Below are 27,970 nucleotides of genomic sequence, written 5' to 3'. Positions count from 1 at the left end.
AATATTTATATAACGCGCGGAATCTAGCGCAGCTGGGCTCTAACTTCTCTCTCAAGATGAACACGGACGTAGAAATGCAAGCATTGCTGTCAAATGTGAGATTCAAAGGCGCATTTTCCGAATCTATCACCGCGCCTCGCCGTTCCCTTCAAACAGACTGATGATTCGGTAAACACCCTAAAGTGATAGATTATTACTAATATAATTTCGTCTCCTTTTACATAGGCTACACCGCGATTGGAATGCGAGACTGGCATTACCAGTAAAAAAAAAAAAAAACATCCAGGCATTTTTGTTTAGCAATTATTTTTCTAGATGCAGCCCATCTTGTGCGTCAAACAGCACGTCACACTCCGATAATGGCTATTCATGAAGTTGTGGTATTGTTGAAAAGAACACGATGGAGAAGCAACACAGCGAGCTCAGACTGAATGGTTAAAGATTAAAAAAAGGGGGGGAGAAACATGAAAATGAAGTCATTTCCCAAATGATTCGACATAAAAAAAAAACACAATCTTTGCATCCCCATCCCTGTCAACATAAATCTCCAAAAGATCGCCCCATTGACAACACAGGTGATCAATTATTGCAGATATGGCTTCGCCGAGAGCGTCTTTAACGTCCCCGCCACATGTAATTACAGCAGCGATGTCTGAGGGAGATGCGGTGGGTAATCAATAGGCGCTTGCAGCAGGTACGCGCTGCTGCCTCTTCACTCGCGCGCAGACGCACGCGCGCACGCACACCGTCTCGCTTGTTTTCTTGCCCAGCGCTGGATGTGAGACGTCAGCGTCACCGCCGCAGCCCGTAGACACACGCAGCCCGCGGCCACGCGTTTCTCCACCGCGTCTGGAAGAAGCGAAGCCCGGATAGCGCAACATATTGGCACGCCAACATTTCCCCGCTGCGTTATCACCTTTCTACGGAGACCAGATAAGGCCACTCCATGACAGTCTCGCGTCGCGCACAACGTCTTTGCGCATCCCACAGCAGCGGCATCTCATCTCGGAATTGCTGAAAATACTACAAGACATTACACAACGCTGAACGCACCGCGCTAGACCTGCCATGACCGCAGGGGTTCGTGGAATGGCTCGCTTGGGGCTGTGTGGGCTTTTATTCGGGCTGCTGAGGCTCAGCTCGGCTTGTCCTGGGTCGTGCTTTTGCAATGCCTCGAGGATCTCGTGTATCGATCAAGAACCAGGGATCGAGGATTTCCCTGTCTTGGTGCCGGAGTCTGACATGGAAAACATCACGGATATGTAAGTGGAGTGTTTTAGCGGATAAATTAACCGGGAGATCTGCTCCAGCATCACAGATGCGTGAAAAAACAAATAAATAAAAAACGCGCGCGCGCGCGTGTGTGTTTGCGAGTGTGTGTGTGGGTAGATTCCTCAAATCGTCGAGGGCCAAAATAAGTTTAGTGCACTGCTATTTTTCATGACATGCCCGTTTCCGTTATGAGCATCTGTGAAGTTCGCTACGATCGTTCTTGCGTATGAAGCTCTTGGCATCAAACAAGACCATAGCATGACATGCAACAGACATCATGTGTCGTGTGTGTGAAGAGAGGATGAGTAAGGGGTGGGGGCCACGGTAAATAAGCAAGAAGTTGGCAAGATAGCACATCTAAAGGGTTTTCTTTTGACAAAGATGGTCACTCAGAGGAAAATTTTGTGCGGCTGCTGACTCACCTCAGCTGACTTTCTGTACCAGAACAAGAAAGAGAGAAGAAAAAAAAGACAACGCTATCGCCTTACACTATAATGTATAAATTGACCACATAATGCAATTAGATGCATATCGGTGAAGATACAGCGTCCGCTTCATAGAGATTTATCAGTGCTGATCTGATCTGCTCGAGTGCCCGCGCTGACAGACGAGACGACTTGAGAGACCGTCAAATGGCTTGGTCTTGGGGAAAAAAATGTGCGTTTAGGCCTGCCGCGAGGGATACGCTAATAAACTGCTGTTATTTACAAATGAAATTAAGTTTTACGCGTACGTTATTACATGAATTGTTGTGTACAGGTTAGTTGGGGAGTAGTCTAACGTGTCCGCAGAGCAATAGGCATTGGCGCCTACGCAAATATGTCACTCCGTTTCCACGACAACGGCTCACCGGACCCACTCCAGGCATGTGCGCGCTGTAGTGAAATCATGGCTTTTTCACGCGCACCTTTGTTAACTTGTTCATATGGTGACGGTTTGATAAAAAATAAAAATCGTTTTACGATGCGTCTGTTTTAGCCATCGCTGAAAATACGGTCTATTTGATATTGAGTGATATTCAATTTCTGGTCTATGTTTTCGCATGCCAGTGCGGATTGAAAACAGCTCGGCTTGATTTTGTTTGTTAGGCGCACGCCTAGTTAAATTGTACGTTCACACATAATATTGCTGAAACTCTAAACAGAAAGTAACATTACTGTGGTATTCTTTGTAGTACATTGGATTGCTGTGTAAATGCCGCGGTACAGGAATTTCAATACCATGCTGTACATATTTTTTTTTTTTTTAAGGACAAGGATTGTTTTTGACAAGGTACCAGGCTAATAGTATTATCTGAACTCGGTAGAATACCGTTTAAAACCAATTGAATCAATTCCTTTTTATTCAGCAAGAAATTGATCAAAAGTGTCAATAAAAACTTTCACATTGTGACTTTCTATTCACTGAACTTTATTCATCAAAATTACCACAAAAGGATTGAGCAGCACAACTGTTTTCAACACTGATAATAATAATAAAAATACTTCTTGAGCGCCAATTTAGCATTAGAATGATTTCTGAAGGATCATGTGACACTGAAGCCTGGAATAATTACAGCTGGAAATTCAGCTTTGCCTTCCCAGAAATAAACAAAATGTTAAACTATATGCTATTTTAAACTGCAATAACATTTCACAACATTAGTGTTTTTACTGTATAGGTTTGATAAAATAATTGGTGAGCATGAGAATTCTAGTAAAACATCAAAAATCTCACTGACCCCAAACCGTGGATGGTATCACAGTGCCACAGTGTTTATGAATCTAATGTACCTAATCATTCCTTTCAATTCCACAGATACATCTCAAATCAAAAAAGGCTACTTACAATCAACGAGGACCATATGAAGTACTACTCAAATCTCAGGAATTTGTGAGTATCTGAAATTTTACAGTCATGCCAAATGTTAACGAAACAGCAGTTCTTATGTGAGCATATGCTGTCTCACACAGAACAGTGACCAATACTCACCTGACATATGTATCTACAATGGCCTTCTTCAACAATTCCAAACTTCAATATCTGTGAGTTTTTTTTTTTTTTTTGATACTTTACGTTATTAAATTTAATGAAATTATAAAGCAAATTTTAAAATGTAACATGTTCTATACTGTTATTCTTTATTTTTAATTAATTAAGTATTTTTCTACTCTAATCTGTAGGAATCTCAGAGACAATAACTTATCAACACTGTCTTGGAGGGCACTTCGTAATTCAAACTTGTCGACTTTGTAAGATTTTTTTTAATTAAAAAAAACAACAAACAAAACAAAACTGTATGTACAGTGCTCTGTTTGTACACCATACAAAGAAAGCATCTTTCTGTTCCTGAAGTCTGTTTGGGTTTGCTTCAGGTTGCTCTCCGGGAACCCTTTGCAATGTGAATGTAAGAACATCTGGATCAAAGTCTGGTTGGATGACAGTGAGAGAGAGGGGTTGCAGTGTCTACAGGACGGAGGAAGAGCAAAAGCCCTCTCTAGGCTCAAGCTTCCTTCATGTGGTAATGAAACCCAATGCAGTTTTAAGTTGCACAGATTTTGGTAATAAATATTTAAAACTCATCCTCACAAACATGTAATTTATGTCATTATTTCAGAGTATCCACGTGTCGAGGTCATCCCTGCTGTTGTCAATCAAATGGCAGGAAGTGATGCCACAGTGACGTGTAGTGTGTCAGGAGCCCCGACCCCTGAGCTCTCCTGGAGCTTAAACTCCAGTGATCACCCTCCTCTCTCAACCAGTCATGAGGTAACACCCTGTTTTAAGTATAAAGCTAGTTCAGAATAGCATGCTAATATAGTGCTCTTTCTCTTTCTGTAGACAGAATGCAAGTTAAATAGAATGTTATTAGATATGTAGAATATGTGGTTGACTGGCTACATTTGCTGAGATATGCAGTATTATATAAAAAAAAAGTATGGAATATTGTTCAATATTCATTTTTGGAAAGCACAAAAGATATTTTAATGAAATCAAAAAAAAAAAAAATTTGTCTTTCCATTTAAAGTCCATTCCAGCAAAACTATGACTGTGAAGTTATAAAGTGATATGATAAAGAATACAAGAAATCCATATGAATCAAGTGGTTTAATCCAAGTTTTCTGAAGAGGCACAATCGCTTCATACGATAAACAGATGTAATATATCCTTTTATTCATATATAAACATTGATCAACCTATGTTGCCTGTTATGTATGTTTATGCGTGAATAAATGCCTAAATTTAAAGTTTATCATATAAAGAAATCATGTCTCTTGAGAAGATTATTAACTGCTTAATAATAGTATTGGATTAAACTGCTTGATTCATTACAATATTTTTATGAACTTTTTGAATCATGAAAGGTTTGGTTAAATGCAATTTCAAATGAGGGACATACATCTCGCAGGATTCATTACAAATATCTTTGTGTTTCAAAGATAAAAGAAAGTCTTATGGGTTTAGAAGGACATGACAGTGAGTGACTGTTGACAGAATGAAATATAAAAAAACAAAACTTAACATGCAATGTGATTATGATAGTATTCCATTCTGAACAAAACAAGTCTCTTGAGCTTTAGCATCAGATTTAATATTCCTTGTAGACACATAGCATAGTGAGATCTCCCACAAAATCATAACTTAAGGTGGAATACTAGATGGAAAACAGTGTTTTAACAGAATATGATAGCCCTGTTTATGATAGCCCTATTTAGTAGGCCTATACATATCTGCCGTCCTCACATCAGTTATAACCTCTCTCCTCTTTTTGCCAGTTTTACACATTTAGGACACTTAAACACTTAATCTCTGTAGCATCCTATAATGTGCTTTCAAATATCATGATTGATCACAGTCCTGAAACCACAGATGCTTGACTCTAGCCCGTAAAAGCTTTGTGTTTCCATTAATATTTAAAATGCTCGCTATACTACTTACATTAAAGGAGCCTTCACCCGAGGTGAAAACAACAGCCTGTATGACAGATTAAATACACTGAGGTGTAGAATGAGAACATGGATTATTTAGCTCCAGTTAATGCCGCAATTTAAGAAAAAAAAAAAATTGGAGTATTTTTTGTTAAGTTGATCCAAAGTATTTTTTTTCAGTGTGCTAGAACATTAGAAAGACTTGTGTGTGGGCTCTTTTGACATTGGTCAGCAGGTAACCACGACCCAGAATACCCTGGCAACCACAAAGCACATGCATGCCAAATGTTTAAAATATGTTTAAACATAATCAGATCAGAGTCGTGGTTTCTTTCCCACAGATTTCTCACACAATGGAGCTGCAGTCTATTCTGACTCTAAGTGAACTTTCACCTGATGACAACGGCAGAGAGCTCACCTGTAGTGCCGAGAACATTGTGGGCCAGACTGAGGCTTCAGTCCTTCTCAATATTCTTTGTAAGAACTCACATTGTGTTGTGTGGATTTGCTTTGCATTGCTTTGACAGAATGAGCCCCAAGTTAAGGTTCGTTCCAGTCCTCTGTGACAGAAGGCCTTGAGCTCAATGGTGGGCCATGACCAGTGGTGGACAAAGTACACAAGTACACTGTACTTGTTTTAAAGATACCCTGATGAAATATTACTCCATACTTATAAATGTATAAGTACTCCTTTTGAATTTTGTACTGATCTGATCTGTAAGAACCACATATTATTATTATTATTATTATATATTTTTTCAATTTAATGTGCTTCATCCTTATGCTCAAAAAAACTATTTTAAGAGAGAGGGGTCTAATGTCCCAGTCACTCAGATATAATAGACCTAAAATAGGTTAGAGCTCAGTCTGACATTATTATGAATTAATAGTAGTCGGCACACTGGAGGATCATAATACGCTCGCTTCTTGGCTTAAGACCAGTACAGTGATTTGTTAACTTTTTAGACTTGCTCAGACCAGATCATTAAATCGGAGTTAACTGATGCAATTACATTAATTGCAAACTTTGAACCAGTTCAACTGAATGATTAAAAAAAACAAAAAAACATCAGTGATTCACTCATTCAATGATTGGACATCACTACTGGATCTCTTAAATTCTTAACATAAAAATAACTAGGAATGGCATTTTTTATCTGAAATTAAGTGGAGTAAAAAGTCAAGACATTATGCTATAGAATGCAGTAAAGTAAAACTCTGTTTAAAAAAAGATAGTTTAAAAATATACATTAGTATATACAAAATATACAAAAGTATTAAGAATACATTTCTTTGTTACTGTCCACCACTGATCGCACAACCTTTCCCAAAAAGAATTTATAATCCACATAATCGTGAATCAGTAGGGTATTAAGGGCTGTGTATCCTATGAGTCTTATTGCATTATCTTGAGAAATTGAGAAAAGTAATCCAAATTTGGCAGATTCCAACATGGAGAGGTAGTTTGACATCCTCATCTTTAAATACAATGAATGAAGACTATGCAAGGTGAAACAGCTAAAAACCACTAAGATAGAGGATGCTTTTTTATTTCATGTATCAGTTTATCAACTTATAAAAGTCCAAAGATTTTCTCTGCAATGAAAGTGAGAGGTACCCAGAGTGTGAAGTCTCTTTGGAGCATGATACATGTTCAGATAAGCACTTAAAAGTCAGCCAGTTTCAAAAAAAAAAAAAAAAACTTTATTCCATAAAAAAATAGTAATGTAACTAGCGGTGTCCCCGACTAAGGATTTTCATAGTCGAATCAGAATTTTCGAATCTTGCCGATAGTCGACTGAAACTCGAATCATATGTTTGGGGGCTGGGGGCAAAATAAAATACCAAGAGTCAAGTCAGACATTGGACAGTCATAATTATCGACTTTAACACGCAGGGAAAATGTGTAACGGACGCCTCACAGATACAAAAATAATGTTTTATATTTTGATTAAAATATAGTTAATATTATAAACGTCAGCAAAACCCTAAGAATTCACAATATTTTTTACAATAGTGCTCTCATTATAACGTTATGTATATTACATTTATTAATGTTCTGGATTTCTGTTTTGAGCTGTGCGTGCTGAATGTGACCAGTAGAATGAAGCATTTGATAGCAGGTTTTTAATCAATGGTATTTAACTCATCATTTATCTCAGAATATGCTTCGTTATTTATACAACATAACGTTAATATTACGACTTATAGGCTATCTGCACAAAATGCCCCGAATGCATGAACGTCTGCGTGGCTCTGAATGAACTCTTGTTGTGGACGCGTTCTTCACACAACAATGCGCTGAAACACGGCAACTAAACTCTAAACATTCACAGCGTTTTATTATAATAGTGTTCTCGTTATAATGTTATTTATATGACAGTCCCAGTCATAGTTATTAATATTCTGCATTGTTGTTTGTCCTGCTCGCGCTGCGCGGTGAAGAGATGTACTACAATGAAGCGCATTACCGCAACTCAACCAAATGCATCTTATACGAGATAAATAATACACGATACATATAAACCGGCTGAAATGTTTTGAAATCACTTATACCCTACCTGATCGAAAAAATCTAGTCTTTCACTCTGCCTGTGTCAGTTTGAGTCTTGTTAAAGATTTAAATCGCTGCCGCCAAGATGCTTCTCTGTGGGTCACGGATTATGGAAAGTGAAACTTAAATCTGTTGGGGTGGTTGGATTTATTTAGGCACGTTAAAATATTTATGTAAAACTTATTTCTTTTCAGATTCTTATTTACAGCATTATCTTAATAGGCTGTATATTAACTTATTGGGAGAAAACGGGTAGTTCTATGTGAAATCAGACATTGAGCACCCCATATAGCCAAAATGGCATGATCATAACACCCCGCGAATATTCGACTGTGAGATCGGTAGTCGAATCAGTCTCCTCCTATCGAATCTTTGACTATTTGGGGTCACCCCTAAATGTAACATAATTAGATACTTTTTTAAGAGTTATGCAATAGTATAATAGGTTACTTGGTAAGCTGTCCCAACACTGCTGATGATCATGTACAACCTGAATTCCTGAAATGTTGGGACTTTTTTAAAATTGGAATAAAATGAAAACTAAAAGAATTTCAAATCACATGAGCCAATATTTTATTTACAATAGAACATAGGTAACATAACAAATGTTTAAACTGAGAAATTTTATAATTTTATGCACAAAATAAGCTCATTTCAAATTTGATGCCTGCTACAGGTCTCAAAATAGTTGGGACGGGGGCATGTTTACCATGGTGTAGCATCCCCTCTTCTTTCCAAAACAGTTTGAAGACGTCTGGGCATCGAGGTTATGAGTTTCTGGAGTTTTGATGTTGGAATTTGGTCCCATTCTTGCCTGATATAGGTTTCCAGCTGCTGAAGAGTTTGTGGTCGTCTGTGACATATGTTTCGTTTAATAATGTGCCGAATGTTCTCTATTGGTGAAAGATCTGGACTGCAGGCAGGCCAATTCAGCACACGGACTCTTCTACTACAAAGCCATGCTGTTGTAATAGCTGCAGTATATAGTTTTGCATAGTCCTGCTGAAATACACAAGGCCTTCCCTGAAATAGACGTCGTCTGGAGGGGAGCATATGTTGCTCTAAAACCTTTATATACCTTTCAGCATTCATAGTGCCTTCCAAAACATGCACGCTGCCCATACCATATGCACTTATGCACCCCCATACCATCAGAAGATCTCACTCCTCTTTAGCCTGGAGGACACGTCTGACCATAGAACACTTTTCCACTTTGAATCAGTCCATTTTAAATTAGCCTTGGCCCATAGGACACGACGGGGCTTCTGGACCATGTTCACATACTGTATGGCTTTCTTTTTGCATGATAGAGCTTTAGTTGGCATCTGCAGATGGCACAGCGGATTGTGTTTACCGACAGTGGTTTCTGGAAGTATTCCTGGGCCCATTTAGTAACGTCAATGACAGAATCATGCAGATGAGTGATGCAGTGTCGTCTGAGGGCCCGAAGACCACGGGCATCCAACAAAGGTCTTCGGCCTTGTCCCTTACGCACAGAGATTTCTCCAGTTTCTCTAAATCTTTTGATGATGTTATGTACTGTAGATGATAAGATTGGCAAAGCCTTTGCAATTTGACATTGAGGAACATTGTTTTTAAAGTATTCCACAATCTTTTTACGCACTCTTTCACAGATTGGAGAGCCTCTGCCCATCTTTACTTCTGAGAGACTCTGCCTCTCTAAGACATCCTTGTTACAGACATGATGTCAATTAACTTAATTAGTTGCTAGATGTTCTCCCAGCTGAATCTTTTCAAACATTTTCCCTTTGTTGCCCGCATGCCGAATTTTTTGAGACCTGTAGCAGGCATCAAATTTGAAATGAGCTCATTTAGTGAATAAAATTTTAAAATTTCTCAGTTTAAACATTTGTTATGTTCTCTATGTTCTGTTGTGAATAAAATATTGGCTTATGTGATTTGAAAGTCTTTTAGGTTTCATTTTATTCAAATTTAAAAAATGTCCCAACATTTCTGGAATTCGGGTTGTATTAGAAGTATAGAACATGCTATGTTCCCATGCATAGGATAATTCTATTGTTAGGTTACTGAATTTAACAAATCATTGTATTTGCCAATATTATCATGAAAATATAGAATTCTGCTCTCATGCACAAACAATTACAAATTAATTGAAAATTCACAATACTGCAATAACCAATATTATTGTTGAATGTAGGTTTTCATCAGACTTAATTATGACTTTGTTCCACATTTTAGAATAACAGTGAAGTCATCAAAACTTAAAAATAATACAGGCGGTAGCATGGGAATTATGTAGTGAAAAATGTTAAATCTTGTATTTGAGCTTAAAAGTCGCCACCCCTTGCCCTTTACAGGGGTACTGTTTACAGCTCTGCACACTCTGGGCTTCCCTCAACCAAAATCATGAGGCGCATCCTAATTTTAAACTGTATTGAAGGCATCAACATGTATGCTGGACACGTGTTGCCTGTCTTTTTTTTCACAATCTGTTCCAATACATCTATTTATTTTTTATTTTTTAATATATAACTATAGTTTTGAAGAGAAATTGATATGTAGGCATGGAAAGTTGATTCATTCAAGTTGAGTGCATCCCAACTTCGATTAGTACTGTAAGTAAAACTCACCGAACCTCCAGTAATTTCCCCATGAAGTATTATTTCAGTGGTGGAGTGTGTCTGTTCATCAAAGTTGCGATTGACTTCCTAGAATTTGAAATAATGATTCATGTCATTGAGCAGTCACATCAGAAACTTTGTAAGTGATTAATATTACCATCATTTTTCTTTGATTTGTAAGCTTGATGTCTACCAAGTATATTTTGACATTTTGACAAAATAATAGGATTCCAAACTGAATAGGAGGCTGTGGGTCATTTGACATGAATGCTTAGAGATTAGATGGCTTCCTTTAAGAGAATGGTAGGTTGAACTATTGGATGGTTTTTAAGAGTTCAAGATACATTTGAAAATGTGCCAAATGCTTAAGATTCAGGAAGTTTCCCCTCAAGCTATCACATTAGTCTACTGGGCCCGACAAAACTCACATTGTTGCATAACACTGCTTGAAAAACCTTTCCCACTTAATAGTAAGCTTTGAGCCTTGTAGAATTTACCAATTTTATTTTGTGTGTTTTTTATTGATATTTGCGTAGTTAAAGGAGTAGTTAACACATTAAGGAAAAAATAAAGATTTAAGTTGAGGATTTGGTGAAAATTCAGTGAAGATCATTTACTCACCCTCATGTCATTCCAAACCCATATTTTCTGTCTTCCCTGGAACATAAAAGCAAATGTTTAGCAAAAAGTCCAAACTGCTCTTTTTTGTACAACAAAATACAATTCCATTCAAATGTTTGGATTCAGTAAGATTTTCTTTTCATCAATTAATATTCAGCACTTTCAGTTAGACCTATTTCAAATAAATGGTTCTTTTAAACTTTCCTGAAAAAAATCCAAGAATCTTGAAAACTTTTCCACAAAATTTTAAGCAGCACAACTATTTTCAAATAATAGGAAGTCAGTGTTTTACATTCATTTATGAAGGATCATGTGACAAACCATCAGAGGAATACATAAAAAAAAAAATAATAATCTTACCAACCCTAAACTTTTGAATGGTAATAGACAAATTCAAACTTTTGACTTCATTGACATCAAACATGGCTCAATGCGTCGTGAGGAGCAGCTTGGAAATTCTGCTGGAAAATTATATGGTTTTGAACAATAAGAAGCAATCTATTCCTTTAACAAAACAGTCTCTTTTTTATATGTACACTAACATGATGTTTCATTTCCACCAATCAGCGACAAATCAATTAACAACCTTTGTTGAAATCCTTTTATCCATTTGCTTTTGGTTATGCATTGCATGCTTCTTCATGTTGTGTTGTAATATTGCAGTAAGCCTCTTTATTTCTTATCATTCTCTTGTATTTCTCACCCTAGAATCCCTTTATACTGCCCCTTCGTCCCATGTGCTGTCAGACACTTTCCTATCGTCAAACTACAGCGAATTTTTCCACATTCCTCTCGTTTACTCCTGTGGTACATCCTGTGATTACACTTCCTCTCCTCCTCCCTTATTTCCTTCTCTCTCGTTCCTCTGCCCCTTCTTCTTTCTCCTGAGTCAGTTCCCCCTACTATCATGCAGCTGTTCCAGCCCGTGAGGAACCAGGACTGGTGCATTCCTTTCACTGTGACGGGCAACCCGAGGCCTGATCTGCACTGGTACCACGAGGGGAAGCTGCTGGAGGAGCAGCAGTACATCAGGACCAAAATCCATGAAATCACGGATACGGAGTACCACGGCTGTCTGCAGCTAGTCATTCCCACTCATATCCATAACGGCATTTACACACTGGTGGCTAGCAATGAGTTCGGAGAGGACAGGGGAAACGTGACGGCGCACTTCATGCACATACCTGATGTGGACCACTCAGGGACAGGTGGGCTTGGGTTTTCTTGCTTCACTCTAAAATTTATGTTTTATTTGATTTATTATTATAAATAATACAGCCTATTAATGTGTACAATCAAACATCTGTCATATTTTTGTTTCCACAGAGTTCTATTATGGTGAGTTATCTTGTAAAACAATATTTTGGTTGATTAAAGCAAGCAAAAGTTAGTTGGGTTAAATTTGACCCTAAAATTTCACCCTATTCAAAAGAAAAAGAACAAAGAAATCCATTTTAGGACCTTTAAGATTTTTAACATTGTGACAGTAATTTTATTTTTTAATTTAAAAGATTAAGCACATTTTCCCCACCAAATACATTTTTCTTTCTTTTTCTTTCTTTCTTTCTTTCTTTCTTTTTTATTTACTATATTGTGAAATTTTAGCAATTTCATACTGAACTCATAAAAATCATCCTGTTTGGATACAATTATTTATTTTAAATCATTATTGTAAATAATGTTAAGTACAAAGACTAAGATATACTATTAATTAGTGTAATTTTACTTTTTTTTAACTGCTTACACACATTTTCAAAACTTTGCCTCTTTTTTTCAAAACTTTACACACAAATCCAAGAATTGCACACACAAAATGCAAAATGACTCACATCTCTTGCAAAATGAAGCACTGCATTCAAAATATCACAAACACATCACAAAAGCAAACATTTGCAAACACCTTTACCATAATATTAATTCCTATTAGATTTTTGTGTTACATACAGAATTGTGTGTTGTTTTGCAAAACATTTTTTATGAAATTGAAAACCAAGAAGGCCAAGATTTAGTGTATGGTTTTGTAGATTTGGTGTGTGGTTTTGGTGTTTGAGTGTCAGGTTTCAGAAATTGTGTGACAAGTAAAGATTTTGTGTGTAAGCAGGTGAAAAAAAAACTGTACGTAGACTACTGCCATTAGGGGATTTGTGCTTAATTGCTATGAAAATAATTGCACAATGCAAAAAAAATAAATAAAATAACTTTATGCAAAATATAATTTCTTATGATAATGAGGTGAAATATGACTAGTTTTCATGAGATTCACCCAGCTGCTTTTTGTAACTCATAAATATATATATTTATATATTGTGATGTTTATAGAATGCTATGTATCACTATATAATCCATTTCCATTTTTTGGAACAGACACAGACACGACATTTAGTCCAGGTAAGTCTGTTCCTCCCTTTATCACTCATGTATCACATGAATTTGTTCAAACCTTCAGGCTTTTATAGTTTTGAACTTCAGTCCTTTAAATAGTGTAATTTGTTTCATCTGCCTTTTTTTTTAAGAAACCCCGCCACTGGAGGACAAAGTCGCGGTATGTTTTTGCATAGTGCGATTAAAGGAAAATTTCAGGTTAAATACATCTTAAGTTTTATTGACAACATCTGCGGACTGCTGTTGATTACTATAGAAAACGATTTTGACCCATCCATCGGTTTGTGCTTACACTGGAAGTCTATGGGGCCAGCATTCTGGAGAGTTTAAAGGCAGAAATATGAAGCTTGTACTTTTGTTTAAGCACCTCAGTAAAAATGGTTTATTTGAGCTGTAAAGTTGTCTAAATCATTTTTGTTGAGGTGGGACTACTTTTCTAGATGGAAACATTTTGCCCCATAGACTTTCCTTTTTTATTTGTTTTTACAAACTGAGAGACTAGACACATTCATTTCTGTAGTAATTGACGGCAGGCTGCAGATACTGTTGACAGAGCTTAGGATATTCTGTTTATTGTTTGATTTATTATTGGACAAATTACATTTGTGACAATATCATTAAAGCAAGACATTTTCAATTTGTAAAAGACTTTTTTTGATACAATCAGTTTAAACCCACCCCAGATGTGCTAGCTTCAGTAAAATCTACTGTACCTTTATATATTCTAGGTTTATATAGTGGTTGGAATAGCTGGGGTTGCTTTAACTGGATGTATCCTGATGTTAGTTTTCCTCAAGTATGGCAGAAGCTCCAAGTTTGGTATGAAAGGTGAGTGCACCACTTAATAGTGCATACCTTCTTAATACACATACCTGGTTATTCCATAGAAGTTTTTAAGGCGACATATCATGAAAATCTGACTTTTTCCATGTTTAAGTGCTATAATCAGATCCCTGGTGCATCTCCCGACCCTGAAAATGTGAAAAAAACACAAAAAAACAAGAACCCAGTAAATTTTTTTTGATAAGCCTTTCTCTGCAAGCTTGTGAAAAAAACAAGCCACTCAGATTTCACTCCTCCCATGAAGTAGGAAGGGGACGTTATTATAATATTACCGCCCCTTAATCTGCATGTTTCCATGTTTCACTGACAATGTGTTTTTGTGAGTGACAACGGTGTATATCAGTTCTAATGCCACAGTGAAAGTTCGAGCAAAGCATGCTTACTGTTCTGTCTTTGGCTGCACTGACGAGTACAGAACACTATTTAGACATGCAATTTCTTTCCCAGCTAATTACCTTCACAGACATAACCGACTGTTTTTGTAACTCGTGTGTGTTTTTAAGATAAACGTATTTGACAGTTTTAAGTGCAATAAAACATGAAAGAGAACTTATTATGAATTTGAATATTTTTCAGCAACATTATTAGTTGCACCTTCTAAACAAAAGTTATGGATATTGTTTCCTCTCTTATAATAATGCACTTTTTCAACACATATGTATGTATTCATGTGTATTGAGAATTTGAATTCCTATTATTTCTGTGGATTATTGTATTGTCTGATTTTTTTCCCACCAGGCTCTTCATCCGTCATCAGTAATGACGACGACTCGGCCAGCCCGCTTCACCACGTTTCCAATGGCAACAACACGCCATCATCATCGGAAATGGGCCCAGATGCCGTTATCATCGGAATGACAAAGATTCCAGTCATCGAAAACCCCCAGTACTTCCGCAACCCCGGCAGCATGCTGAAATCGGACACTTGTGAGTTGCCGTGGCATGCTGGGCCGTCAGCGGCCCCACTCCATCCTCTGAAATAGATTCCAGCCTAGGTTGCCACTGGTCAGTTGTCATAGTAACCTCCCCTTCTATCACCATGGCGATGATATCAGGGGTGGCTGACGCTGTGCAACTTAATCACTGTTGAACTGTAGATGGATCTACAAGCGTTCTTCATTTAAATTCATTTACATTTTAGGATCTGTAAATAGTGCACCTGTAAATCTTACCAACACCTGATTGATCGTTAGTGATGTTTGCTAAAGCAAGCATCTCACATAGTTGCTCATATGTAGGGTTAAGTCGGCATGAAATCAACATTGACCCTATTTATTTTCTTGTTGCATGTTACTGGTGTTATTATGAATGATTAATACATGGATATATATTTGTGACCTCTAAACTAATCTATCTATATTTAGGGTTTTATTTGTTGTAGAGGTTTTATAAGCACAAGATAATGATTATACATTTTTACCATGATTTACAGAAAAAAAGTAATTCGGTGTAACAATATTTCATAATAAACATTTCTTGTTAGGCATATTTTCAACAAGAATCATTAGATGACATTAAAAGACTAAAATACTAACTTTATAAATCTTTACCCATTTTGCTGCTATCCTTCAAACTAGTAGGTTTACCCTTTTGTCAGCCAGTTGTTTTAAAATATAATACAATTTAGTATGATCACTTATTCCTGAAATGTTTTAACAAGTACAGGTCAGAATAAGTTTGTTGTTTAATTTTCACATAAATATCTGTTACGCTGAATGATGATAAAACATTGTTTCACCTATATTTTGATTTTTTTGGGGTTTTTTTTGACAAAAGTAATTTGAAACATTAAAGCAGACACTTGCATTTAACATGCTTTTTTTTTTTTTTTTTATAAAATCACCAAAATGGGACGTCATATATATATATATATATATATATATATATATATATATATATATATATATATATATATATGGGCCATTCTACAGAATTGGTCCAAAATCAAAGTTTTGGATGTCTTGAAAAAAATGTATTTTCCAAAACATTTGTATGTATGCTAATTGTATAATATCCAAGGTACACATTTATTGCACAGTTAATTCTCATATTGTATTTTCAGAAAGTTTTGGAATATTTCTCCTCTCTCCAAATTTGTCACTACCAAAACACAGTAATAAAACAATTTAATTAGAAGGGTTATAATGACCTATTAATATTTTGCTTACATCTCCATTGTATATATATATATATATATATATATATATATTACATTTTTTCAGAGGTAAATCAATAACAATTAAATTTCAAGTGTAATTTATGAGATAAAAAGTTGATCATACTGATTTCAAAGTTAAGGATTCATTAGTTTGAATATAACAGTGTTTACCCTAGTTTTATAGCTAGGTTTTGGGGGGGATGATTGATGCAACATATTGTCAGACGCGCGCTCTCTGTCCGCTGGTGGGAGTGTGCTCTCCTGTGTAGGGTCCTATGAAATCTGTTTTATTTTTTCCCAAATTCAGTTTTTTCTGTTTAAATTTTTCTGGATTCCACTTTTTTCTGGACTCAACAAGGTAAAACAACAAGGTATAGACCTGTTCTATGGGAAAGGTAACCTTAAATGACTTATTTTGTGATCTGGCACAATATAGAAAATAAAATGAAATAAAATTATCTTGACCTTCAAGGGGGGGCGGGGGGTTGCCCCCCTAATATAATGGCAGGGAAAACACTGATATACATTGAACCAAAAACATCATAACATCTTGGCTGAACAGTGGTACACATAGAAAAACTAAATGTTATGGAATAATTCCCCAAAAAAGTGCTTAATTTCAGAAAAAGGTGTTCAGTAGTGACGTTCCTTAAAGTTACACACAGATTTTTCATAATTTTAAACACATTTACCTCAAAATGATGGGACCAATCTACTCACACATTGTACCTATGAAAGAGGAGGACACAGGAATATTTCTTGATCATAAATTTAGGGGTGCAGTTAAAATCAGTCTTAGCCAATGGACTAAAACATACACTGTTTTGGGAGTGACATGAAAATGCGGGACACATTTTTATTTTATTTTTTTTACATAAAGTTCCATTATTTACAAAGGAAATTAAATTTTTTTTTTTTTTTACTTCACTTTTTTAAAAGAATCAAAAAGATACTTTTAAAAACAACTGGAAAAAGATTATTTCAATATCATTTTCATAAGTTGAAATCTATGTAAAAAAAAACAAATATATATATATATATATATATATATATATATATATACACATACACACGCAACTAAATTACTAACACTTTATCTAGTTTTAACTATGCGTGTTCCTTGTTTTGCAGTCGTCCAACACATAAAACGTCACAACATTCTGCTGAAGAGGGAACTTGGAGAAGGGGCTTTTGGGAAAGTGTTCTTAGCTGAATGCTACAACTTATCTCCTGACCAAGAGAAGATTTTGGTGGCTGTTAAGGTATGGTACATTTATACAACAAAACATTGATTCTGCACATTTCATGTTGTGGCTACATAATGAGGCTTTACTGTAGGTATTTCTGTAATAAAAGATCACACTTTCTTATCTCACAGACTCTGAAAGAAGCCAGTGAAAGTGGACGAGCAGATTTCCACCGAGAGGCAGAGCTCCTGACCAACCTGCAGCATGAGCACATTGTCAAGTTTTATGGCGTGTGTGTAGAAAGCGACCCTCTCATCATGGTGTTTGAGTACATGAAACATGGAGACCTCAACAAGTTTCTCAGGTTTGCAGGAGAGTGTTTATCACACCCACCTTTATGGTTTTTTTAAACGATGTTTCACCCCAAAATGAAAATTGCTATCATTTGCCCTTATGTCGTTCCAAACCTGTGACAATGTCTCTAAAATATCTTATTTTTTGTTCTGCAGAAGAAAGAAATTCATACAGGTTTTTAAAGAAAGCAAAAATGTGTCTACAGCAGTGCATATTTTATTCTAAAGCTTGCATGGATTATTTCAATAAAGAGTTTGTTCATTTGATCTGTAAAGTCTAAGCAAAATGTGGTTGTGTGTTGTCCGCTTTCTGACCTCCAATTTAGTTCAGCCATGCACATGCTATTCTCATACTCTCTCTTACAGGGCTCATGGACCAGATGCAGTGCTGATGGCAGATGGACAGCAGAGTTTGATGGTGGAGTTAACTCAGCCTCAGATGCTGCACATTGCCCAGCAGATAGCAGCAGGCATGGTGTATCTGGCCTCACAGCATTTCGTGCACAGAGACCTGGCCACACGCAACTGCCTAGTAGGAGAGAACCTGCTTGTCAAGATAGGAGACTTCGGCATGTCCAGAGATGTGTACAGCACCGACTACTATAGGGTAAGTGTGGGTCACCTTGGAAATGTCCATATCACAGTGGTCCTTTTGGTCCACAGAACCAAAAATCTACTACAAATGTCTTATTTCGCTTGAAACCTGAATGCAAAACTGCATTATATAGGATTTTATTTCAATTACAGTAATCAAACAATTAAATAATACGAAACATAGATGACAAACTCCTTTAAAAAAACATCATGGCAACATTATCCACCATATACAATGAGTTTATTGACCAATATGAATACTTCAATGGATAGTTCTTAAATTATAATTTGGTATCTTAAACTAAACTTACATTTTACATAATACATCTTACAAAATCCTGAACATGTTTACAGCTTAGATTGAAAATAAAATAATTACTTCCAGTATAGGTACTGAAAGGTATTTATTGCATTTGTTGTTTATCAATATGAATATTATCTATTCTCCCTTACACTGTAAAAAAAAAAAAAAGTTGAGCAAACTTAAAAAAAAATTTTTTACCAGCTTCAGCAGATTTTTGAGTTTGCTCAACTTATTTTTGTGGGAGATTCTCAAATTTTTGTTGTATAAACTTAAAACGACAAGTTGAGAAAACTCAAAAATCTGCTGAAGCTGGTTGCCTTAAAATTTTAAGTTGGCTCAACTTTTTTTTTTTTTACAGTGTAGTAAATGAAAATATATGAAGTTTTTCTTCACTTACCTCTGACAGGAAGAAAATCTGCTATTTGTGATGTTGCATTACTTAAAGGGGTCATCGGATGCAAAATTCACTTTACAAGTTGTTTGAACATAAATGTGTTTTAGAAGCGTGTGTACACATCCAACCTATAATGATAAAAATCCACCCAGTGTTTTTTTTTAAATCCCTATTTTAAAATCACCTTTCTCAAATCAGGCTGTTCTGTGATTCCTGTCAGAATGACGTAGTTCTGTACAGGCCGCTCCCACAATGGTTGATTGACAAGGCCGTCTTACCTTAGAGCCGCCCTGAGTGAGCTGAGAGCTGTCCACCATTGTGTCGACTCCGGTGCAGGGGAAGACAAGAATGTCTCCGACTGAGGTGTTTTGTTGTTGGATGTAATAATGAACATAGCAGCCATCATTTTACTCCCGACATCTGAGCTACTGAAGACGCAGAGGATTAACGTTACTTTCGTTTTGAAGGGAATGTGCCGATCCCGATCTGCCTAAAGCCGCAGTCACACTAGAGTCTAGACTTTTCGTTCCATTGACTTCCATTCATATGCATGTGAATGCGTCAAATAGGGGTGTGAATCGGCACTGGTTTCACGATTCAATTCGATTACGATTATCATGTCAACGATTCAATTCAATTCGATATCACGATGCATCACGATTATATCAAATTTATTTTGTGCACTTTTATTAAATTATATAAGCAGGCTACTTTTTAAAATAATTATGTTAATTAATTAATATATAATTAATTAATTGTTGTTAAGAATTAAAAGTAAATATAGATTCAAAACATACAAGCAAATATAAAGTAATAAAGGAGGAAAAGACGATTACAAGTGATGAACAAAAAACACAAGCCTATCTTAGCATTTAAAGTGACGGACTAAAAAACAGCTTGCTGAAAACAGAGCTGATTTCGACAGGGTAAAAATTGTGTTTTTTACACTACCATTGAGAAATTTTAACCAAAGTATGTTACAGACTTTTTATTAAACCCTAAAGAATCATATCAACTTGTGGAAAATGGGCATCCGATGGCCGCTTTAAAGTGGCAGTGTTTCATTTCTGTGCGACACCAAACAGAAATGCAAAAAGAAAGACTGTTTTCTAATAGAGATAATGTCGTAGTGTCATGCTGCTAAAATAAACATATTGAAGTTGCATTTTTTGCCACTGATTGCTAGCACAAAATGATACACACTACAGCTTTATGCATTCAGAATCAAATCAGAAAAGATTACAGATATGTATTCTATATTTTCATTGGTTGCTCAAACAAGCCACTGAAGCGTGTGAACACAGGAAATCTCAGAGAAACCACAGAAAATAATCCACAGGGCCATGCCAGATTCTTGCTTGAACATTCCCACTCACAAATGTGAATGCAAACAAGGGCATATTAAGCAACAAATGATGGATGCTAGAAGACCATTGCAGTCAAAGTCAAGGCTGCTCAAACAGAGCATTGTTTTGAAAATGCCACAAACTACAGTGTTACACTCCTCACATTCTGCTTCTCAGCAGTTCAGCCAACTGTCAGAGATTCTCTGGTAGCACTTGTTTAATCTAAGGTTAGTTCTGGCTTGGGTCATTTCCTGATCCCAGCCCTCTCCTTTCTTTTTCCTGACTTTTTCAGACAGAAAGAAAGAAAGAATTAAAAGTTATCTGTGACCTCTATCAGTTGAACCTCTGTTGAATCTAATCTCTATGAATCTGACAAATTCATATGGAATGGATGAACACAAAAAAGCAAAAGGCAGTCTGTGTATGTCCATAATGGATAATATGATGATATACTGTTGTTTTGTCTTTCATTATTATGGTTTATTATGACTAATGACTATTTAAATGTATGCATCTGAACAGCTGATTAAATACTGTAAATATGAAAGTGCCTCAAAAACCAACAGTTCCCCACAGTGAGTTCTTCCAGAAAAAGCCCAGACCATCTGACACTCAAGGGCTCTCCCAAACCTGCATCCTGCCAACACAGCCGGAAACACTCTGCTGTGTCAGCAGCCGTGTGTGTGTGTGTGTGTGTGTGTGTGCGAGTGTGAGTGTGAGATGAAGGAATATCAGCTCCCTCTGTCGTATAACAATAGAAAACACATGATTTTGTCATTGCATGATCACTAGAAATCCTGCAATGCAATGTCATGGTAATGAGGTCAAACTTTTGCAATAAACAATGTATTGTGGCAAAACACTGCAGTGGTTTTACGTAGTTTTATGCTATAAAAGACCCATATGCTCAATCTGAAGTGTCTCACCTTTAAACAAGATTGATACAGTGATTTTCGGTATCACAATTTCTATTCTTTTGGTCTTGAATAGGTGGAAAATTCTTTGTGCTATCTAATAAACTTTAGCACAGGAAAATGACATATTCCAAGTCTTCTGAAGCCATACAGTAGCTTTGCATAAGAAAGAATTATATGCAGAATTATAGAAACTCATCCCCTTTTCAATCTCATTCACATTTCTGCACATTCAGTCCTGCTGCAAGAACCAATGGCATCTGGCACTTGAGAGCTGAGATTAAAAATGAATTCCTTCTGTTCCTTGCAAAGCTATTCTATGGCTTCTGAAGACTTGGTATTTAGAACACAACTTGGTTTGAAACAACACAAGGGATTTACATTCAACAATTTTTATTTTTATTATTATTATTGGAAATATTGTGGTTGCACTTCATTTTACAGAATGTGTATTGAGTAAAGTAACTACTACAGTTGTTATAATTCCTCTAGTAAGTATATAGTATGTAAACTTGTTCAAAATGTTTTTGAATGAAGTTTTTATGCTCACCAAGTCTGCATTTATTTGATCAAAAATACGGTAATATTGAGAAATATTATTACAACTCTTTTCTATTTTGATATATTTTAAAATGTAACTTATTCCTGTTATGGCAAAGCAGAATTTTCAGCAGCCATTACTCCAGCCTTCAGTGTTAAATTGTCCTTCAGAAATCATTTTAATATCCAGTTGAGTCCCAGTTGTGCTGCTTAATATTTTTGTGAAAAAAATGGATTGTTTAGGCCAACTCCCACTGTACCGACAGACACGTTCATTGTTAGCCATGTCTGTTGCCATTCATCAGTGCTGGTTTTCACCAATTAAACATTTTGGAATCTGCATTTGTAGGGTGATTTGGAATGTCTGAGAAGTGACATACTGTCGTCTGGACATTGGTTTATGTCTCTTGGATTAGCCTTTAGATGAATTGAAAAAGTGCTACCAATATTCCTTTAGTATAAGTCAACCATTTGAAAGTGATATACAGTATAAAAAATGCATATTAATTTTTACATTTGTTCATGATTATATTTAACAATGTTATTAAATAATTTTTGTTTTAAACAATTAATATTGAGTGTTAGCGAATGGCAGAAGTGATCTAAATGTATAAATAGGTGAAGTTAGCTTGCACAATTAAATATGAAATATCAACAAAATACAGGTACACTTAAAGAAATAAACAAAATCTAATACAGTATTAGCAGATAACATGGTGCTGCTGATATATTGCCCATCCCTAAAATTATTTAGTTTATTTTGCTTATTATGAAGACTCTAAAATTTAAACGATAGGAGATGGATTTAATAAGTGCATGTGCTTCTACCAGTCACTTAATCTGTATCTCTTGTCTCAGGTGGGTGGTCACACCATGCTGCCCATCCGCTGGATGCCCCCAGAGAGCATCATGTACAGGAGATTCACCACAGAGAGTGACGTGTGGAGTTTGGGTGTGGTCCTCTGGGAAATATTCACATATGGCAAGCAACCCTGGTACCAGCTTTCAAACAACGAGGTAAGACACATCAGTCATACCTAACCTGTATCTCATAAGTAGGAATGGAAGTCCTCATGTAATACTAATTATGATTAGTTCTTCCTCAAAAGCACTCACTGAATCAACCCGGGACCTTGTAAAAATGACTGTTTCTAGGCAGACTGATGCACCCTTAGCAGACCCTGTGTTCAGTTGTCACTCTGGACCGTGTTTCTGCTGCCTCCTGCAGGTGATCGAGTGTATCACACAGGGTCGGGTGTTGCAGAGACCTCGTACTTGCCCCAAAGAGGTGTATGACCTGATGCTGGGCTGCTGGCAGAGGGAGCCCTACATGAGACTCAACATCAAAGAAATCCACAACCTGCTCCAGAGCCTGGCCAAGGCTTCGCCTGTTTACTTGGACATCCTGGGCTGATCCGTTTGCCAGTATGGGTGTGTAATTGTTAGTAAGAAAAAGTGTGTGTGAATGCGTGGTATAATAGGAGTAAGGGATGGTTTCGATTAGGATGAGTGATTGAATATAGATGTGTGTGCGTCTGTGTGTGTTCATAAAAATGGCTTGTGCTTCAGCACTCTCACCACATAGACTAAAAGGCCTTAAAGTTGACTGTGTGCATTGCTTTGAGTTTTCCCACATCTGGACATGTCCATCTATCATGTATCAATAGGTTTTCTAAAAACCCCAAATAGTTACAAACAGAAACATCTGATTGTTGTAAATATGCGTCAGAGACAATGCAGACCTTTTGTTTAACAACCTTTTTGAAAAAGGTAATTTGGTTTAGGAAAGTTTCTATTTGTTTTTCTCTTACCATTTTGTTTATCGAGATGGACAAAATTCGGACTTGATGAGGACCCAGTCATTAGCACAACGCTGTCAACGCCCTGGCGTCATTCTGGCAGACTTTACGCAGATCGCAATACTATTCATACCGCAAACTATCGAGTAACAATCATGGAACTGCCAGATTCATGTTTCATTTGAAGTTTTTTTTTAACACATCTGTTCTAATTTTAAACTTTTCTGTGCCAAGTTTTGATGTCTATAATGCTGAGGTCGATGAAAGGCGTTTTGGGACATCTCGGTGCGCCCCATCTTACTCAGCGCGAACTTCGTCATAGAAGCACAGCGACAAAGACGCCTCCTTTTTTTTTTTTTTTTCGTTTTTTCTTCGGAAGAGGCTTGAGGTTGGACACAGAGTGTTTGGAGTGAGCACAGAGGCAAAGTCACCAGCAGTGGCACTTAAGTATTTCCTCAGACTTTGTTTGGCTCCCCGGCCATAGTTTTGATTCAAAGGGCACTTGTCTCTCTAACTGAGGCTCGAAGAACAATGGGAAGATGCTGTTCGTGTGTCAGTGGTAACAGTCTAATTTTTTTAATGTTAGGGTGCTTACACACTAGAAAACGTTTTGACTGAACACTTGATGGATAGAAATCTGCAAGACTGTGTTTCTGAGGGTGTGGAAAAGAGCCATTCGTCCTGGATATTTCCCTGCCTTTGGCCCTAGAGGCTGGGATAGGTTCCAGCATCCCTACGACCCTACATCGGACAAGCGGTTTTGGATTATGGGTGGATGGAAAGAGCCAGGGCTATTTGAAATAAAGCAGAAATACAGCCAAATGGATTTCTGAAAGCACAATTGGACCTGCCTCCCTGGGATTCTCAGTAGTCAACAGATCCCTGCATTACAGCCAAAGTACAAATTCCCCCCACTTTTGGTCACGTAACGGAGCATCAAAATCAACAAATTCCCGGTGTACTCCAACGTAGCGTGAACTAGTGTGTAGGCACCCTTAATCATCATCATGTTGCAATTTGATGGACTTTGCCTTTGCGAAGACTGAAGATTTCTTTCAAACCTGTTCCTGAGGAGTATATCCATAGATGTTGTTCATAACACAACAGACCTGCCTGATCAGCTGGAGTTGATTGCTCTTGGATTATTCATTATTATCTGTTTATGTATCAACTGCTAAATAATATGTGTATGTGATAATCTATGATCAATTTGTTTTCGATGTATTGTGGGCCGTTTCAAAGCGATGGGCTTGGTGGGCACTGTGAAGTGAATGTTCATGTGAGAATGATACGAGTCGGACTGTCCCTGAGGTCACGACAGGAAGACCCTATGAAGGGACTGTCCAGATTCAACCTGTGTGTTTCAACCCCACTAAACAAGTTACCAGAGGAGGACGACTGACAACCAACAGGTTTAAATTGATTACAAAGGACTGAATGACAACTAAAATTGTCATTGCACTATACAGTGCGTTCAGACAGTATTCAGATCCCTTCATTTTATGTATAGCCCTATGCGAAAAATTTTTTTTCCACATCAAAAAATACTCTCCTTACACCATGATGCAAAAACTGCAAATTTATTAAAAGAAAAAACACAAATATCTCAATAACTTAAGTATTCAGACCCTTAACTCAGTACTTGTCTTATCAGCAATTATTTCCTCAAGTCTTTTTGGTCCTTTCAATCTGTCAGGTTGGATGAGGACCATTGGTGGACAGACATTTTTATGTTTGGGTACAAGCCTGAGCTCTGGCTTGGTCACTCGAGAACATTCGGAGTCATCGTTAAACTACTGCTGCATTAGTCAATGTGTAATTTCTGTTCACAGATTTGGTTTTTGCTTTATAATGGGAGAGGCCCAGCATGATTTACACACTAAACCGATATAAAAGAACTAGTAGACGAAAGCTCTAGTGGACTCTGTTTGGGCCAAAGTTGCGTTTGAACACACTACAAAGACTGCAATCAATGGCCAACTAGCATGTAGTCTACCTTTGTCTGCGTAAATACAAAAAAAGCAAGCAAATCAGCTGTTGATCAATTAATTGGTCTTCACTTTCTTCATTCTAAACAGCCATGTCGTTACGACAGAGCAAGGCTCTTAAATACTTCGTACAACCCATGTGATGGTTCTGTTATGTGGTAAGGAGTTTAGATTAAGGAGGTGAAAAATGGAAGCATTTTAGTATAAAGGTGAGGTCACAATTACTGTTCTGCAAATTTTCACAGGTGAAATCCAGTCATTTCAGTAGTGATTTCTCCATGCGGATTTGACCGGTTCGCCCCAACACAAAGCCGCTTGGTTTGAAAGGGACTACTCCTGTGTGAGATGTGCTTCATACATCATTACATTATTAACAACGGACCTTTTTTTGTGTGTGACTGTGACTGCACCTTTACGAACATGAAGAAATGAAGGAGTCTGAATACTTTCTGAATCCACTGTAATAATGTCTATAGTGTTGTTTGCTAGCCGAGCATCACAATCACTGTTGTTCATATTTAGGGCTTACTTGAATATTACACGCAGTACATATTCAATTCAGCTGTATCTGTAAAACCGCAAAACAAAATCTTGTCAATCTGACTATTTCTGTTGACTAACACCAGGGCTGCAGTATTCGACTTGTCCTCCTCTGCCAGAGTAAATGTTTTTTCTCAATTCCGATCAGCGGGGCTCCTCGTGGACCCCAGCAACACATTTTGCATCGACTGACTGGTGTGAAGTACCAGAGATGTGTTGCTTTGAAAGCGTCTGTATATATGCAATTAGACTGTAAATATACATGAGCAGGATCAATCATTCTTTGTACACTGATGTCAAATTCTTTCCAAACAGTACATTGGCAGGACCTACTTTTAACAGCCGACATTACCCGACATCGTGAGTTGTCGAACAGCGTCCAATCGAGTCAAGTGTCGGTCATTATGGTCATGATCTTTTTGAGCAGTGACTTATGACCTCTTAGAGCTTTGCACTTTCTTTATAGATGTACTGCTCATATTTTTGTAGTTTTCACCCTACAATTGTAAGCACTGCAAAAAAATAAAAAGAAAAAAAAGGAAAAAGAAAATGCACTGAAAGAGGTTATTTATATTGAATCTGATTATTTGCTAACGTTACAGATATCGAAGAAATGTATTCAGTCAGTTACGCTAAACAATTTTTCTTGTGTTGTGGCAGACTGACTATGTGAAGACTTTATTGAACAAACATGGCATTTTCTTTGTTTTTTTGCTATACAGATTTCTGTGTGTTCTAATAGCCAGCCTGTACTTTATAATCCATTCTGTACAGTTCTAATAGATGTCTATATAAATAGTATGTTCTCTCTATATATTCTGTTTCAAACAGGCATCATGTCAAATGTGTGACATTGTAAAGGGAAGTAAAACATGTCTAATGGGCCTCCGGCAATATGTGAGTGTAAAAACAGTTTATTTTGCGTGACAATGTATAATTTATTTTTCCTGTGGTTGTTCATAATAAAAGTACGATTTGATTTTTTTTTTTTTTTTTATATGTGTAATTGCTCAACTAGCCTTTTCCCCTGTGTAGTAAACAATTTGAGGTTACTGACGCTTACTGCACTTTTTTTTTTTTTTTTAAATTGAGGGTTGATTCACATCCAGAAGGAAAGAGCCAAGAGAACCCCCATCCTCATTTGATTTGTGGAAAGCTCTTAACATTGTATATGAATGAAGAACTGTGACTGAGTACTGGAACGCTCTTTATGCATTATTTTGTAAGCCAAGATTTTATGCTTCGTCGGGTGAATCTCAATTAAAGTGTAGCGAAATGTCCTAGTCAGCCCAAAAGAGAAACAATACATGAAAAGATAAGCCTATTTAAGGTCAATTAAGCTTTTTTCTTTTTTTTTTTTTTAATATTGGGGTAAAATATATCCTGGACATTTCTTTGTGAAATGCACCCATTTAGGCAATTGAAATTAGACATTTGTTCCCATTTCTTTTATTTGTTTAGCTGGATCACTGGTTGTGAGTGAATGAATGTGTGTGTGTGTGTGTGTGTGTGTGTGTGTGTGCGCGAGCGTGTGCTCCAGGCAGACTCAATCTCTCACGGCTTTAGGTGTCAGTACTCTATGCTTGTGCATCCTGTGAGAAGCTTCTCTGCAGTCAGTGAAAATGTTCCTTGTAATACTGTGCATTTAATAAAAGTGGTATGTCTTACTA

The 27,970-nt window shown here is 36.8% G+C and overlaps 1 protein-coding gene across 5 annotated transcripts; it reads left to right on the top strand.

Moving 5' to 3' along the window:
• Positions 1 to 268: 268 nt before the first annotated feature.
• On the top strand, positions 269 to 27,970 carry ntrk2b (neurotrophic tyrosine kinase, receptor, type 2b). 5 transcript variants are annotated; one of them, XM_058775842.1, is made up of 19 exons: positions 269 to 1,262; positions 3,070 to 3,144; positions 3,225 to 3,296; positions 3,435 to 3,503; positions 3,627 to 3,772; positions 3,869 to 4,020; positions 5,522 to 5,657; positions 11,852 to 12,166; positions 12,285 to 12,296; positions 13,323 to 13,346; positions 13,472 to 13,500; positions 14,069 to 14,168; positions 14,922 to 15,110; positions 17,473 to 17,603; positions 17,720 to 17,892; positions 18,248 to 18,488; positions 22,832 to 22,990; positions 23,202 to 23,404; positions 24,007 to 27,970. In XM_058775842.1, exons 1-18 carry the CDS (start codon positions 1,069 to 1,071, stop codon positions 23,385 to 23,387), a joined length of 2,403 nt encoding a protein of 800 aa, XP_058631825.1. In that variant the 5' UTR covers positions 269 to 1,068; the 3' UTR covers positions 23,388 to 23,404; positions 24,007 to 27,970. The 5 variants fall into 5 exon arrangements, with proteins under 5 accessions (XP_058631825.1, XP_058631827.1, XP_058631826.1 ...); XM_058775844.1 differs by lacking the exon at positions 3,435 to 3,503 and having other exon boundaries at positions 23,202 to 27,970; XM_058775843.1 differs by lacking the exon at positions 12,285 to 12,296 and having other exon boundaries at positions 271 to 1,262; positions 23,202 to 27,970.

Source organism: Onychostoma macrolepis, chromosome 05 (genome assembly GCF_012432095.1).
Source record: "Onychostoma macrolepis isolate SWU-2019 chromosome 05, ASM1243209v1, whole genome shotgun sequence".
NCBI lineage: Eukaryota > Metazoa > Chordata > Actinopteri > Cypriniformes > Cyprinidae > Onychostoma > Onychostoma macrolepis.
Note: the sequence above shows the minus strand (reverse complement) of the source record. Positions and strands in the feature narration are given on the sequence as shown.

What these genes read in the sequence shown, in the direction of transcription:
- ntrk2b (XM_058775842.1), top strand. Translation starts at nt 1,069, where the DNA reads ATGACCGCAGGGGTTCGTGGAATGGCTCGCTTGGGGCTGTGTGGGCTT. An exon ending in AGACACGACATTTAGTCCAG is followed by an intron (nt 13,347 to 13,471) that starts GTAAGTCTGTTC and finishes TTTTTTTTTAAG; the next exon opens with AAACCCCGCCACTGGAGGAC. An exon ending in CACTGGAGGACAAAGTCGCG is followed by an intron (nt 13,501 to 14,068) that starts GTATGTTTTTGC and finishes TATATATTCTAG; the next exon opens with GTTTATATAGTGGTTGGAAT.